At 41.2% G+C, this 15893-nt stretch overlaps 1 protein-coding gene across 1 annotated transcript in view; it reads right to left on the bottom strand.

Annotated features, from left to right (window-relative positions):
* LOC149442003 (uncharacterized) overlaps positions 1–14292 on the bottom strand; it is a 29114-nt gene extending 14822 nt beyond the window's left edge. The window contains 7 exon segments of the mRNA XM_089656646.1: positions 2923–5096; positions 6563–6715; positions 7529–7783; positions 7995–8320; positions 8362–8719; positions 9712–9903; positions 10507–14292. Of these exon segments, the coding sequence (XP_089512772.1) occupies positions 4893–5096; positions 6563–6715; positions 7529–7783; positions 7995–8320; positions 8362–8719; positions 9712–9903; positions 10507–10800 (1782 nt within the window). The 5' untranslated portion in view covers positions 10801–14292 and the 3' untranslated portion in view covers positions 2923–4892.
* Between the last annotated feature and the right edge of the window lie 1601 nt (positions 14293–15893).

Here is a 15893-nt window from a genome sequence, read left to right as displayed (position 1 = left end):
CCCTCCGCACCGCCTCTCTCTCAGCTTGGCGTTCCGCAGCTTCTCTGTCAGATGCTGTTTGGCGTTCCTCTCGCTCAGCTTGGCGCTCTGCAGTTTCTCTGTTAGCCGCTGATTGGCGTTCCGCAGTTTCTCTGTCAGCCTGGCGTTCAAGGTACCGCAGATATGCCTCCAGATCTGTCTCCATGAGGCGTTTCAGGGCCTCCTGCATCTGAGAAGAGTCTCTGCTGGTTCCCGGCACCACAGTGCTAGCGCACTCAGGTGGTGGTGTGATGTTAACCTTTGGCAAGTGTCAGTCTCTGTATGCCCATCCTGTGAGGCCGTCTCTGAGCCACTGGCATGAACCCCTCCATGTTCAAGTTCCCCCGAGTTCTGATTTGCTCGGATATCATATTCCACTAGATCACTAATCAAATCTTCACGAGTTTTGCGACCGACGTCCAATCCTCGTGAGGCACATTCAACTTTCAAATCACCTTTGCTCATTTTCTCGTAATCTGCTTCACCAGGCATAATTGCAAGTAAAGATAGAAGAGAAAAGTAGGAAAAGAAAATAGCTGTTGCTATGTGTCTCTCTATACACACATATATATAAAATAAAATATGCACCACTTGTTTCTAAGGACTGTTTCCATAAAGGTTACAATCCTTCAGTGCAGAGCCAACTTTTAACACTGCACTGAAGCTCTTACTGCAATCATGCCACGTACGCTGCCAACAATATGTCACGGATCCACGGTCGCTGCCACCAACAGGCGACAATTGCACGACCGCGACTAACAGTAATACGTCACGCCCACGGCGTCAGACCCCAGACCTTCTCAACAAAACTCGTGACCGAAGGACCGGCCGATCTAAAACCGCGATGTGACGCGCGTAACAAGGCCCCACCCAGCTGCACCCTGCACAGCGATTGTCCAGCTAATGGACTACAATCGGTGCCTGCAGCCTAAATGCGCTTGTTACTGGGTCAGGTTAATTATGCAACTAACCCTCTACTGCCACCACCACTTTTGTCGGAGACTGGGAAACTCCCGTTATCAAATATTCACTATAATGATTGAAATATTGATCTATATAGCACGGCCCGCGGACCTGTTATACAGAGATATAACAAACAGTAGCGTCTCTTCAAAGGCAGGGATTTGCAAGTAAGCGCTTAGAAACAGTTTAACACTTTCAGAAAGAAAGATTTATTACTAAAAGGGTCAAAACAGGTGCGATAAAATATTTACAAAGAGATGTCACAAAAATATATATATATGTATATAAAGACACAGCAAGGAGATAATTAGGAAGAAGATTACAGGGTTAAGTTACTTGCCCATATGCCTGGGTTTGCAGATCCAAGTTGTAGAGCAGGGTGAGTTCTTGATCTCCTTTTGTTACAATGTTGCTGGGAGATCTCTGTGTGTGACAAGCTCTAACTCACTTGTCTCTTCTTAAAAGTCCCTCTCAAAGGGGAGGGGGGCTCTTACTACACGTTTTGGGAGTGGGCAGTGGGAAACTGAATTAAACTACAGCTTCATAATACATGACATGAAACATACGGTTGACCTGAGGAATGTGCAATAACTCTGGTCAGTTTGATAATGTGTGGGCTTACGCCGTTTTGGGTCAATGCTTCCCAGACTGCTGGCCCCACCAGGAATGTTTCTCCTGGGCTGACCCCCACCATCTGTCAGGAGATAACGTTGGTCTCTCAGGACTGGAAAGGGGGGATGTGAGGAATGATCCTGTCAGGAACCATCGCGACGCATGGGTCTACACATGCGTAGGTGTCTGCCGAGACGTATAGGTGGCAGGGCACTAGGACCCAGGCGCACCCGTCGTCTGGACAATACTAGGCAGGCACTGGGACCCAGACTACGCCTGTCAGGTGCAGGGCGGGCTATTTAAACTAGCCCTGCACAGACACTTGTTGCCGAATGGTCTTTGTATCCTGTTACCTGTGTGTGAGTACTTCTGATCTGGATTGTTTTGACCTTGTTGCCTTCTCCCTTCCTGACCCCTTGGCTTGCCTAAGTCTGCTCCTGGATGTTCCCGTTTAGATCTGACCTCCTGGTATTGACCCTGCGTGTTACCCGACTATCCTTTGCCTACCGTTTTGTACCTTACCGATCCGCTAGTTACCGACCCGGCCTGCATGACTCTGATTTAGCTCATCCATCCACCCACCCCACAGGGATCACTAGGCTCCCTTACATCAGACTCCTAGCTCTCTGGAGCTCCTGTCAGACTCCTCTACCCCTGTTGGAGATAACTGGTAGTTGCGACCTGGTACCGGAGGGCTCCAAGTCCATCCCCACCATCAGGGGCCCTGGTGAACAAGTGCTCCGGTGCTTAGACTCCGCACTCTGGGGAGGCTCTACCGGGGGACTGATAGAGGTGCTGTCAGGCAGTCCGTTACAGACCCAGGAATACCTCAAATAACAGAAGGAACAAGAAAAAGAAGAACTCCGCTTCCAGCTCGGATGAGCTAGTTTGTTACACATACTCTACTGGTTCCACCACAGCAAACTGTTCCTTAAAGTAAACCCTTCTTTTGTAGGCAGAGGAAAGTGGCCCTCCACTACTCAAAGCAGAGGTAAATGGGTTGCCATCACAATGCTCTGTCACTGTGGCTGACACAATAGACTTATCAATCTCACAATTGTGCCTTTTCAAACATGACTGCAGAATACCTTTACTGATGGAACCTGATGCTGAATGAGAGATAAAATTCAACTCTTCAACAACTTCATCAATGCACCTGTTTGTTACATTATAAATGCTCTCCAGTTTTAGAAACAACAAAGCAAATTTTGTTCAATGAGATTTGGTAGATCTCTTACCTCATTATCATTTTGACCATCATCAACAGATGGTTCATCATCATAAACATCCATATCACTGCAATCATATATATTTGAAGAACTTGCATACCTTTTTAGTAGGTCTTCTTTAAAGTCTTGCAGTGAGTTAGGGGTATGCTTTCGACTTCTGCGGGAAGCAAATGTTCCATAAATGTTAGTGCTGAAATTGCAGTTCTTAAAAACAGAGATGACAATCTAATTTTTTTTCAAATGTTTACCAAGGTGTTTAAAGATCTATTTCTGTGGCTATTGTGCTTGCACTACAACATTTGCAAGTAAAAGAGAGATTTTATACAGCTTGGACTCTAGCCTTAATTTCCTGGGAGTGATTCCTGGATAGATGTGATCTAAGACTACCCCATGTTTTGAAGGAAGAAAAGCAGTCTTGGTAAAAGCATGGCAAAGGTTGCCCACTGTGACCATGGCGCAGCCTGTAATGTTTTAACAGCTCTGTTTTTGTAGAGGTTGCAAATTTACATATTTTGCAGCCCCAGCCCATGTTTCTGAATAACAGGACAGATGCAAACCTTAATCAGAAATATCTTGTAAGTGTAGACACACATAGGGAAGTACAAAATCACACACATTATCAAACAAAATCACACTCATTACACATTTGGCATGCAGCTTTGAAGACCAGGAGAAATACAAAGTTGTTATGTTGTATCACAACATAACAGTAATTCAAGAACAAATCCTAAATGCCACTACTATATTCATGCCATCTCCTGCAGCAAAAGCAACACTGGATAAACAAGCAAGAGATTGGGGCCCCCAGGGGGGAATGTTAGCCAATGTGGCCTTTTAACTGTTAGTCCACTAGCTATAAGTAATTCCATATAGTAGACTTTCTTTTTAAAGCAAATTATTCTCACCTTTAAAATGTCTCTGTGCAGCAGTTCCTAACAGGCCTAGACTTGTTTTGTGTTAAGTGAATGGGGGTGGAGACTTGCATTGCAGCTCGCAATGTAGAGCAAAATTAAGTTACCAAGTCAAATTTATTAAGGTACCTTAACTTAAATTTCATTGTACAACAATGAATGCAGAAATGTAACTGTACATGACACACAATATTAAGTTGCTGTAATTTCCAATATTATCATTTCAACACAACTCATGAAAGTAGGTTTTAAAATGAAAAAGTTTATTTAAACCAATAAATTAGGATTTGTATCTTGGAAATACACATTTAATTAAGTGGTGGTAACAGGTTGCTTGAGTTATTTTTTAAAGTGTTCCTTCTTTCCTCCTTCCATGTTTCCCTCCTACTTTCTTTCCATCTTTCTTTTCCTCCTTTTTTCTGTCTTATTTATTCTCCATCCTTTTTTCCCTCTTTCCTTTTTCCCCTCTTTCCTTCTCTTTCTTTCTCTTTCTTTCTTTTTCTCTCTTTCCCTCCTTTATTATCTCCCTCCTTTCTCCCATTTTTCTTTCCTTCCTTCTTTTTTTTCTTCCTTCCCTCTTTTCTTTTTTTCCTCCATCTATCTTTGAATCATTCCTTTTTCCCCTCCTCCCTTCTTTCCCTGTTTCTCTCCCTGCTCCCTTCTTTCTCTCATTCCTTCTCTCCCTCCTTCCTTCTTTCCTTCCTTCCTCCTTTCCCTCTTTATTTCTTTGGCTCCTACCTTCTTTCCCTCATTCGTTCTCTCTCCTTCCTTCTTTCCGTCTTTTTTTCCCTCCATCCTTCTTTCCCTTTTTCATTCTTTACCTACTTCCTTATTTCAATCTTTCCTTCTCTCCCTCCTTCCTGATTTCCCTCCTTCCTTCGTTCCCTCATTCCTCCTTACTTCTTTCCCTCTTTCCATTTTTTTTTCTTCTTTCTTTCCATCTTTATTTCTTTCCTTCTCTCCCTCCTTCCTTCTTTCCTTCCATCCTCCTTCCTTCTTTGCATCCTTCTTCTTTCTTTCTATTCTGCTTTTCCTCCTTCCCTCTTTCCTTCTTTCCCTCCTTCCTTATTTCCCTCTTTCTTTCTTTCTTTCCCCCTTGCCTTCTTTCCGTCTTACTTTCTTTCCCTATTTCGTTCTATCCCTCCTTCTTTTTCTTTCCCTAGTTCCTTATTTCCCTCTTTCTTTCCCTAATTCCTTCTCTCTCTCTCCTTCCTTCTCTCCTTCTTTCCCTCTTTCCTTCTCTCTCTCCCTCCTTCCTTCTTTCCTCCTTCCATGTTTCTCTCCTACTTTCTTTCCCTCTTTCTTTTCCTCCTTTTTTCTGTCATATTTATTCTCCATCCTTTTTCCCCTCTTTCCTCCTTTCTCTTTCTTTCTCTCTTTCTTCATTCTTCCCTCTCTCCTACCTTTTGTTCTCTCCCTCTTTCCTTTTCTACCTCTATTTTTTCCCTCCCATCTCTCCTTCCTTCTTTCTATCTTCCATCTTTCTTTCCCTCCTTCCATCTTTCCCTCTTTCCTTTTTCCCTATTTCCTTTCTTTTCCTCCTTTCTTTTTCTCTTTCTTTCTTTCTTTCTTTCTTTCCCTCCTTTTTCTCCATTCTTCCTTCTCTACCTCCTTCTATCTCTCCTTCCTTCTTTCTTTCCCTCCTTCCATCTTTCCCTCCTTTCTTTCCCTCCTTTCTTATCCTCTTTCCCTCCTTCCTTCTTTCCCTACTTCCTTCTTTCCCTCTTGCCTTCTTTCCCTCTTGCCTTCTTTCCCTCTTGCCTTCTTTCTCTCTTGCCTTTTTTCCCTCCTTCCATCTTTCCCTCCTTTCGTCCTTCCCTCTTTCCTTCTTTCCATCCTACTTTCTTTCACTCTTTCCTTTTATCCCTCCTTCCTTTTTTCCTTCATTCCCCCTTCCTTCTTTCCCTCTTTTTTTCCTCTCCCTTTTCCCTTCCTTCACTCTTTCTTTTTCTCCTTTTTTCCCTCTTTCCTTCTTTCCCACTTTCCTCCTTTACCAACCTTTTTTCTTTCTTTTTTCCTTTCTTTCTTTGTCTCCTTTCTTCTTTCCCTTCTTTCATATTTCCCTCCTTCCTTCCTTCCTTCCCTCCATCCTTCCTTATCTCCTTCCTTTCTTCTCTACCTCTTTCATTTTCTACCTCCTTTTTTATTTTCCCTCCTTCCTTTTATATTCCTTTCTCCTTCCTTCTTTCCCTCCTTCCCACTTTCCTTCTTCCCCTCCTTTCTTCTTTCCATTTCTTTCCCTCCTTCCTTCCTTCTTTCCCTCGTTCTTACTCTCCTTCCTTCTTTCCATCTTTTTTTTCCCTCCATCCTTCTTTCCCTTTTTCATTCTTTACCTACTTCCTTTTTTCAATCTTTCCTTCTTTCCCTCCTTCCTTTGTTCCCTCATTCCTCCTTACTTCTTTCCCTCCTTCCCTCTTTCCATTTTTTCTTTCTTCCTTCTTTCCGTCCTACTTTCTTTCCTTCCATCTTTCCTTCTTTCTCTTTCCTATTTCTTTCTCTCTCTCTTTCCTTCTCTCCCTCCTTCCATCCTCCTTCCTTCTTTCTGTCCTCCTTTCTTTCTTTTCTGCTTTTCCTCCTTCCCTCTTTCCCTCCTTCCTTATTTCCCTCTTTCTTTCTTTCCCTATTTCGTTCTATCCCTCCCTCTTTTTCTTTCCCTAGTTCCTTATTTCCCTCTTTCTTTCTTTCGCTATTTCCTTCTCTCCCTCCTTCCTTCTCTCCTTCCTTCCTTCTTCCATCTTTCCCTCCTACTTTCTTTCCCTCTTTCTTTTCCTCCTTTTTTCCCTCTTTCCTTTCTTTTTCTCCTCTTTTCCTCCTTTCTTTCTTTCTTTATTTCTCCATTCTTCCCTCTCTCCCTCTTTCCTTTTCTACCTCCATTTTTTCCCTCTTTCTTTCCCTCCTTCCATCTTTTCCTCCTTTCTTTCCCTCCTTTCTTATCCTCTTTCCTTTTTCCCCTATTTCCTTCTTTCCCCCTTCATTCTTTCCCTTTTTCTTTCCCTACTTCTTTCTTTCCCTCTTGCCTTCTTTCCCTCTTGCCTTCTTTCCCTCTTGCCTTCTTTCCCTCTTGCCTTCTTTCCCTCTTGCCTTCTTTCCCTCTTGCCTTCTTTGCCTTTTGCCTTCTTTGCCTCTTGCCTTCTTTCCCTCTTTCTTTCTTTCGCTATTGCCTTCTTTCCCTCCTTCCATCCTTCCCTCCTTTCGTCCTTCCCTCTTTCCTTCTTTCCATCCTACTTTCTTTCACTCATTCCTTTTATCCCTCCTTCCCTTTTTCCTTCATTTCCCCTTCCTTCTTTCCCTTATTTTTTCCTCTCCCTTTTCCCTTCCTTCACTCTTTCTTTTCCAGTATTTCTTTTTCTCCTTCTTTCTGTCTTATTTTACCTCCATCCTTTTTTCCCTCTTTCCTTCTTTCCCACTTTCGTCCTTTACCAAACTTCTTTCTTTCTTTTTTCCTTTCTTTCTTTGTTTGTCTCCTTTCTTCTTTCCCTTCCTTCATATTTCCCTCCTTTTGTCTTTACTTCCTTCCCTCCTTCCTTCTTTCCCTTCTTCTTTCTCTCCATCCTTCCTTATCTCCTTCCTTTCTTCTCTACCTCTTTCGTTTTCTACCTCCTTTTTTATTTTCCCTTCTTCTTCCTTCTCTCCCTCCTTCCCACTTTCCTTCTTCCCCTCCTTTCTTCTTTCCATTTCTTTCCCTCCTTCCTTCTTTCTTTCCCTCGTTCTTACTCTCCTTCCTTTCCATCTTTTTTTTCCCTCCATCCTTCTTTCCCTTTTTCATTCTTTACCTACTTCCTTATTTCAATCTTTCCTCCTTCCTAATTTCCCTCCTTCCTTTGTTCCCTCATGCCTCCTTACTTCTTTCCCTCCTTCCCTCTTTCCATTTTTTCTTTCTGTCTTTCTTTCTTTCCCTCCTTCCTTATTTCTCTTTCCTATTTCCTTCTCTCCCTCCTTCCTTCTCTCCTTCCATCCTCCTTCTTTCTTTCTATTCTGCTTTTCCTCCTTCCCTCTTTCCCTCTTTCCCCCTTGCCTTCTTACCGTCTTTCTTTCTTTCCCTATTTCGTTCTATCCCTCCTTTTTCTTTCCCTAGTTCCTTATTTCCGTCTTTCTTTCTTTCGCTATTTCCTTCTCTCCCTCCTTCCTTCTCTCCTTCTTCTTTCTTATTTTCTTTCTTTCTCTCTTTCATTCTCTCTTTCTTATGTTCTCTTTCTTTCTTTCTTTCTTCTTTCTCTCCTTTCTTCTTTCTCTCCTTTCTTTCTTTCTTTTTCTCTCTTTCCACTCTCTCCTTTCTTTCTTTCTCTCCTTTCTTTCTCTCTTTTTCTTTCTCTTTTTCTTTTCTTTCTTTTTCTCTTTCTTTCTTTCTCTCTCTCTCTCTTCTTTTCTTTCTCTCCATTCTCTCCTTTCTTTCTTTCTTTTTCTCTTTCTTTCTATCTCTTTTTCTCTTTATTCTTTTTCTCTTTCTTTCTTTCTCTCCTTCTTTCTTTCCTTCTTTCTTTCTCTTTTTCTTTCTTTCTTTCTTTTTCTCTCCTTTCTTTCCTTTCTTTCTCTCCTTTCTTTCTTTCTTTCCTTCCTTCTTTCCCTTCTTCTTTCTTTCCATCCTCCCTTATCTCCTTCCTGTCTTCTCTACCTCTTTCGTTTTCTACCTCCTTTTTTATTTTCCCTCCTTCCTTTTATTTTCCTTTCTCCTTCTTTCCATTTCTTTCCCTCCTTCCTTCCTACTTCCATCTTTCTTTCTCTCTTTCCTTCCCTCTTACTTTTTTCCCTCTTTCTTTCTCTTATTCTTCCCGTCTCTTTGTCCTTCTTTTTCTCCCTCCTTCCTCCATCACACTTCCTTTTTTTTCCCTTGCTCTTTCTTTTCCTCCTTCCCTTTTTCCTTCTTTCCCTCTTTATTTCCATGCTTTCTTCTTTATTTTCTTCCTTCCTCTTTTCTTTCGCTATTGCCTTCTTTCCCTCCTTCCATCTTTCCCTCCTTTTGTCCTGCCCTCTTTCCTTCTTTCCAACCTACTTTCTTTCACTCTTTCTTTTATCCCCCTTTCCTTTTTTCCTTCATTCCCCCTTCCTTCTTTCCCTCTTTTTTTCCTTTCCCTTTTCCCTTCCTTCACTCTTTCTTTTCCAGTATATCTTTTTCTCCTTCTTTCTGTCTTATTTTACCTCCATCCTTTTTTCCCTCTTTCCCACTTTCCTCCTTTACCAACCTTCTTTCTTTATTTTTTCCTTTCTTTGTCTCCTTTCTTCTTTCCCTTCCTTCATATTTCCCTCCTTTTGCCTTTACTTCCTTCCCTCCTTCCTTCTTTCCCTTCTTTCTCTCCATCCTTCCTTATCTCCTTCCTTTCTTCTCTACCTCTTTCGTTTTCTACCTCCTTTTTTATCTTCCCTCCTTCCTTTTTATTTTCCTTTCTCCTTCCTTCTCTCCCTCCTTCTTCCCCTCCTTTCTTCTTTCCATTTCTTTCCCTCCTTCCTTCCTTCTTTCCCTCATTCTTACTCTCCTTCCTTCTTTCCATCTTTTTTTTCCCTCCATCCTTCTTTCCCTTTTTCATTCTTTACCTACTTCCTTATTTCAATCTTTCCTCCTTCCTAATTTCCCTCCTTCCTTTGTTCCCTCATGCCTCCTTACTTCTTTCCCTCCTTCCCTCTTTCCATTTTTTCTTTCTGTCTTTCTTTCTTTCCTTTCATCTTTCCCTCCTTCCTTCTTTCTCTTTCCTATTTCTTTCTTTCCCTCTTTCCTTCTCTCCCTCCTTCCTTCTCTCCTTCCATCCTCCTTTCTTTCTATTCTGCTTTTCCTCCTTCCCTCTTTCCTTCCTTCCTTATTTCCCTCTTTCTTTCTTTCCCCTTTGCCTTCTTTCCGTCTTTCTTTCTTTCCCTATTTCGTTCTATCCCTCCTTCTCTTTCTTTCCCTAGTTCCTTATTTCCCTCTTTCTTTCGCTATTTCCTTCTCTCCCTCCTTCCTTCTCTCCTTCTTTCTCTCTTTCATTCTCTCTTTCTTATGTTCTTTCTTTCTCTCTTTCTTCCTTTCTCTTTCTTTCTCTCCATCTTTCTTTCTTTTTCTCTTTCTCTCTTTCTTTTTCTTTCTTTCTTTCTCTCTCTCTCCTTTCTTTCTTTCTCTTTTTCTCTCCTTTCTTTCTTTCTTGCTTTCTTTCTTTTTCTCTCCTTTCTTTCTCTCTCTCCTTTCTTTCTTTCTCTTTCTTTCTTTTTCATTCTTTCCCTTCTTCTTTCTTTCCATCCTCCCTTATCTCCTTCCTGTCTTCTCTACCTCTTTCGTTTTCTACCGCCTTCATTTTCTACCTCCTTTTTTATTTTCCCTCCTTCCTTTTATTTTCCTTTCTCCTTCCTTCTTTCTTTCCCTCCTTCCCACTTTCCTTCTTCCCCTCCTTTCTTCTTTCCATTTCTTTCCCTCCTTCCTTCCTACTTCCATCTTTCTTTCTCTCTTTCCTTCCCTCTTTTTTTTTCCCTCTTTCTTTCTCCTCCTCTTCTCGTCTATTTGTCCTTCTTTTTCTCCCTCCTTCCTCCATCACACTTTCTTTTTTTTCCCTCGCTCTTTCTTTTCCTCCTTCCCTTTTTCCTTCTTTCCCTCTTTATTTCCATGCTTTCTTCTTTCTTTTCTTCCTTCCTCTTTTCTTTCGCTATTGCCTTCTTTCCCTCCTTCCATCTTTCCCTCCTTTCGTCCTACCCTCTTTCCTTCTTTCCATCCTACTTTCTTTCACTCTTTCCTTTTATCCCTCTTTCCTTTTTTCCTTCATTCCCCCTTCCTTCTTTCCCTCTTTTTTTTCTTTCCCTTTTCCCTTCCTTCACTCTTTCTTTTCCAGTATTTCTTTTTCTCCTGCTTTCTGTCTTATTTTACCTCCATCCTTTTTTCCCTCTTTCCTTCTTTCCTCCTTTACCTTTTCTTTCTTTTTTCCTTTCTTTCTTTCTTTTTCTCTCTTTCTTTCTTTGTTTCTTTCTTTCTTTCCTTTCCCTTCTTTCGTCTTTACCTCCTTTCGTCTTTCCCTCCTTTCGTCTTTCCCTTCTTCTTTCCCTCCATCCTTCCTTCCCTCATTCCTCCTTTCTTTTTTCCCTAATTCTTTCTTATCCACCTTTCTTTCCATCTTTCTTTCCCTCTCTCAATCTTTTCTTCCTTCCTGCTTTCCATCCTTCTTTCTCTCCTTCCTTCTTTCTCTTTCTTCCTCTCCCTCCTTCCTGCTTTCCTTCCTGCCACCTTTCTTCTTTCCCTCCTTCCTTCTTTCTTTCTCTTTTTCCTTCTTTCCCTCCATCTTCTTTCCTTCTTTCCCTCATTCCTTACTGCATTCTCATTTTCCTTTTTTGCTTCCTATCTTCTTTACTTCTTTCCCTTTTTACTTCTTTCCCTCTTTCCTTCTTTCCCACCTGCCACAGCAGAGGCCATTTCAGAGATCTTGTGCCACACCTATGAGAGGCTTGGGCAGGCCCAAAATATATGCACTAGGGTACCAGCAAGGCCACAGCCCCAGAAACAAGTGACATGTAGTCTAGATGGGGTATAATACCATCAGGTCAATACCTTGAGGGTCGTCTCACGAACAGAAAGAGATCGAGAGCTCTTACGTATATTATCCACCATGGGATCCCAATCCTCATCTGAAAAAATGACACCACTATCCACCTCCAATTTTTGTACATAAAGAGGGGGTGCGGGAAAGGTAGTAACCGAAAAGCGGCGATACAAATCCTGCCCCTAGGAGAGTCACGGCTATTAGGTTCGAAAAATTAGATCGGAGATGAAGGTGTCAGACCACAATGTGAGTTGAAAAAATGTCTAATCTGTCAGTAATGATAATATTCTCGAAGCGGGATATCGAAAAGTATACGTAGCATCTCAATAGTGATATACGATCCTCCTCTTTGAAAGTCAGATAACCTGATAAAGGATCTATCATACCACCAATGAAATGCCTGTGGACATGAGAATGCTGTGATAAAACTTGGGTCGCGAAAAAATGATGAACCTGGCGAGATAGAAGAGACAAGATTTAATTTAAGTTTATATCGAGACCAAAGTATCAATGATTGGGCAACAATGGAATTATAGGCCAATAATGATCAGGGGGAAGTTTTTGTCCATAATATGCCTGGTAGATAGAATGGACATATAGACTAAGATTAAAATCTGATCCAAGGGACCTGGGAATTAATAGTCGCTCATTGTGATAGCTGTGCGAAATGGGCCAACAGGTAGTAAAGCCAAAAACTGGGAAGTCCGAGGCCTCCAACCCATTGCGACTGGTATAATACTGATTAAGCAAAACGAGGGCATCTGTTACGCCAAATAAATTTGTTAATCATCCGTTGAAAGCGGTCTAGGAATGTATTCGAAACAGGGATTGGGAGTGCTTGAATTAAGTAAAGTAATTTAGGCAAGACATTAATTTTAACTGCCGTGACCCTGCCCAAAAATGAGATAGGGTATCCATGCCAGATCTTCAACAGAGTAGAGAGGCGTGACACACATGGTGGGTAATTAACAGCAAATAGTTTTGAGTAGTTGGGAGTGAGGTAGATACCTAGGTCTGTGGCCCAACGAAATGGAAAAGAGTCTGCTCAGGCATAACTACTGATTTAGTAAAATTTACAGTAAGACCCAATACGGTTGCAAAGTCATTCAATAATGTGCATAAATTAGGCAATGATACTAATGGGTTAGTAAGGAAAAGCATAACATCATCTGCATACATACATAATTTAAATTGTGAGACCAATAATGGATATCCAGAGATGTCTGGGTGTGATCGTATTGCAATTGCCAAGGGTTCCAAAACAAGCGCAAATAGTAAGGGCGAAAGAGGACAGCCCTGATGGGTACCCCTGCCCAGTGTAAAAAAAATCGGAATTGCATCCTGGGAGCTTAATTCTCACTTGGGGAGAGGCATACAAAGCATATACACTGGACAGAAGTTAGTCACTGAAGCCCATCTTCTGCAGTAGTGAAAATAAATAGGGCCAGAGGACACTATCAAAGGCTTTGTTAATGTCTAGGCTTAGTAATAAAACTTCTTTACAATGTAAATTGGCATCCTGAATAACATTTAGTGTGAGACGAATGTTGTCCGTGATAAGTCTGTCCAGGATAAATCCTGATTGGTCTGGTGAGACTGAGGAGGAGATAATAAGGGTCGATCTATCTGCCAGGATGCGGTTGAATATTTTCAGATCATTGTTCATTACTGAGATTGGTCTATAGTTTTGAGGTAGAAGATGATCTTTTAGGGGTTTAGGTAATAGAGACATATTAGCCAACAGCATCTCCTCAGGAAACCTGCCGCCCTGCAAAACATCTTTGAATAACGACATCAAAAAGGGATCCAATGTAGGAGCAAAATGTTTATAATAACTAGCCCTGAAACCATCAGGGCCCGGTGCTGTGGAAATTCTTAGTGTGCTAATCGCACGGGTTATTTCCTCCAAGGTACATGGGGCGGTGACGGCGGATATCTGAGAGGGTGTGAGAGAAGGGAGGGGTATAGAGTCAAGCCATGAGCCATTTGGGGGAGTGGAAGATGATTGTGGGGGAGCTAATAGGGTGGAATAAAATTTTTCAAAAATATTTCATGAGGTAGAGAGATGTTGTCATTTTTAGTTCGTAATTTATGTGGGGGCCGTATAGAGTGGTTTCATTTCTGTAGGAACATAGTAGACGCAGAGTTGCTATGTAATAAAAACGAGGCCTTCAACCAACGTAGAGCTTTTTCAGTTCTCTGGGAAAGAAAAGCATTCAATTCTAGACACTTTTACGATATGATTGTTTTGTTCAGGAGAGATGGATTGCCAACATGAACTCTATAATGTGTTTCTAATTCTTGGGTAAGTTTCTGAATTTGTTACCACCGCTCCCTATTCCTAGATATTTCCACAGAAATAAGGCGGCCTCGTAGAACCGCCATGTGGGCTACCCACAAAGTAGCCGGAGAAATGACAGGGGTTGTGTTCAGCTGAAAGTAGTCCTGGAGGGAAGTAACTACTTCTTGGCAGGAATTAATATCCATAAGCATGGAGTCCTTAAGTCGCCAGGAGTAGGGAGTGGGTGCTAGACCTATGGAAGTGCCAGAGACCAGAGACTTAAATGAATGCATGCCTTCTTAGGGTTAGCTAACAGAATGGGGGAGCAATAGATATAATCCAGCCTAGCATAGGAGTCATGTGGGTAGGAGTAGAATGAATAATCCCTAGCTCCTACATTGTGTGCCATCCAAGAGTCTACCAGTTGAAGTGTTTCTAATTTTTTGGTAAGAGATTTTGGGAAGGCCTGGGAGGATGGTGAGGATGAGCTTCTGTCTAGAAGGGGGTTAGCTACCAAATTAAAATCACCTCCCACCAATAAATGAGGGGACAGAAACCCATGAAGAACTTTGAAAAAATGGGAAAAGAAGGATGCTTGCGCCGAATTTGGTGCATAAACATTAGCGATCGTGAGTTCACGACCCGAGAGGGTGCCTTTAAGAATGATAAATCTGCTATCGGGATCACGATGGACATGTTGAATATCAAAGGGGAATGAATTGTGTAGAAAAATCACCACTCCTCTGCTTTTAGTAGAATGTAGAGTGTAAAACCCGTTTGTAAGATTTGTAAAAATATGTAGGTGTTTGGCAGCTGCAAAATGAGTTTCCTGTAATAAAACATTTTTTGCCCCTAGGCGTTTATACTGGAGGAAGGCAGTTTTACGCTTATTTGGAGAGTTGAAACCCTGGACATTGTGCAAGATACAATGGATAACCATGGAAAAAAAAGATAGTATCAGTCAGCATTATTGTACCCATCTGACAAGTATCAAAAATAGTTTGATAGTTAATAGTTTAATAGTTTAAATAGTTTTATAGTTTAATAGTTTTCCCCCTATTTTAACATTTCCCGATGCAAAAAATTCTGTACCCTCTAATGGAATCAACAGTGAATTATATTTCCATTTTTTCTTACTGTGTATTCTATATCACGTGTCCAGTACTATCCTTGTCAACTTACTCGTGTCTACATCTAATGTTCGGAACCTATGAGGTATCCATATCATCTTCTCTAAATGTGATTTACTTAATTCCTCTTATATTTTTACCCAACAGGCAAATAAGAGACCTAGAATAAGTTATGAGGTGTTATGTAGAGCAAAGGGGAATGGAGGACTGGGATTACCTAAAGTGAAGAATTATTATTCTTCACTTTAGGTAATCCCAGTCCTCCATTCACCTTTGCTCTACATAACACCTCATAATTTATTCTAGGTCTCTTATTTGCCCATATGAATTTGGATTTGAATTTGGTAATCATCTTTCTAATTATGGTAATAATTCTGGGAGGGCAATCGGGAGCATTTAAAATTTATACAACATTTTTGGGAGTATCACCATCTTGAATAAGTTTATTCGTCCGATCCATGAGGCCCCACCTTTTGCTAACCTTTTTAACTCCTCTTTATCAGGGGAATATAATTCGCTTGATATACTTTTTTTACTGAGGTGGTTAATTTTACTCCAAGATAATCTATTTTGTTTTCCCTCCAGGAGAATGAGAACGCTTTTTGTAAGTTTTTATTTTCTCTAACTGCAAGAATAATATTTAAGATTTCTGATTTCACAGGATTTATCTTCAGATTTGATGTCGCCCCATATTGTTTTAATTCTTTCAATAGGTTAGGTAGTGTTATTATAGGATTAGCAACATAGAACAGCATATCGTCTGCATATGCAGCAACTTTATGTTCTATATCTCCTACTTTTATCCCTCTTATATCATCACATTTCCTAATCCTCTCCAGGAGTGGCTCTAATGACAGCACAAACAGTAGGGGGGAAAGGGGACATCCCTGCCTGGTTCCATTATACATTTTGAAGAATTGTGAAAAAGATCTGTTTACCTTTACTGACGCTGATGGGCCCTTGTATAAACCCTTAATCCAATTTAACATCTTAATTCCCAATCCCATCTTTTCCAGCGTATCAAATATAAAATCCCAATTGACCCTGTCAAAAGCTTTTTCTGCGTCAATCGACAATAATATTACCGGGGTTTTTTCCTTTTTAGCTTTTTGAACCAATATTAGAGATCTCAATCCATTGTCCCTGCCCTCTCTCCCCGGAACAAAACCCACCTGATCAATATGTACCCATTCTGGCATCAGGTCCCTCAACCTTGTTGCCAAGACCTTTGTGTATAGTTTGGTGCCGGCATTCAGCAA

This window comes from Staurois parvus, unplaced genomic scaffold (assembly GCF_062004578.1).
Source record: "Staurois parvus isolate SC_StPar_1 unplaced genomic scaffold, SC_StPar_1.0 ptg000925l, whole genome shotgun sequence".
Lineage (NCBI taxonomy): Eukaryota > Metazoa > Chordata > Amphibia > Anura > Ranidae > Staurois > Staurois parvus.
Note: the sequence above shows the minus strand (reverse complement) of the source record. Positions and strands in the feature narration are given on the sequence as shown.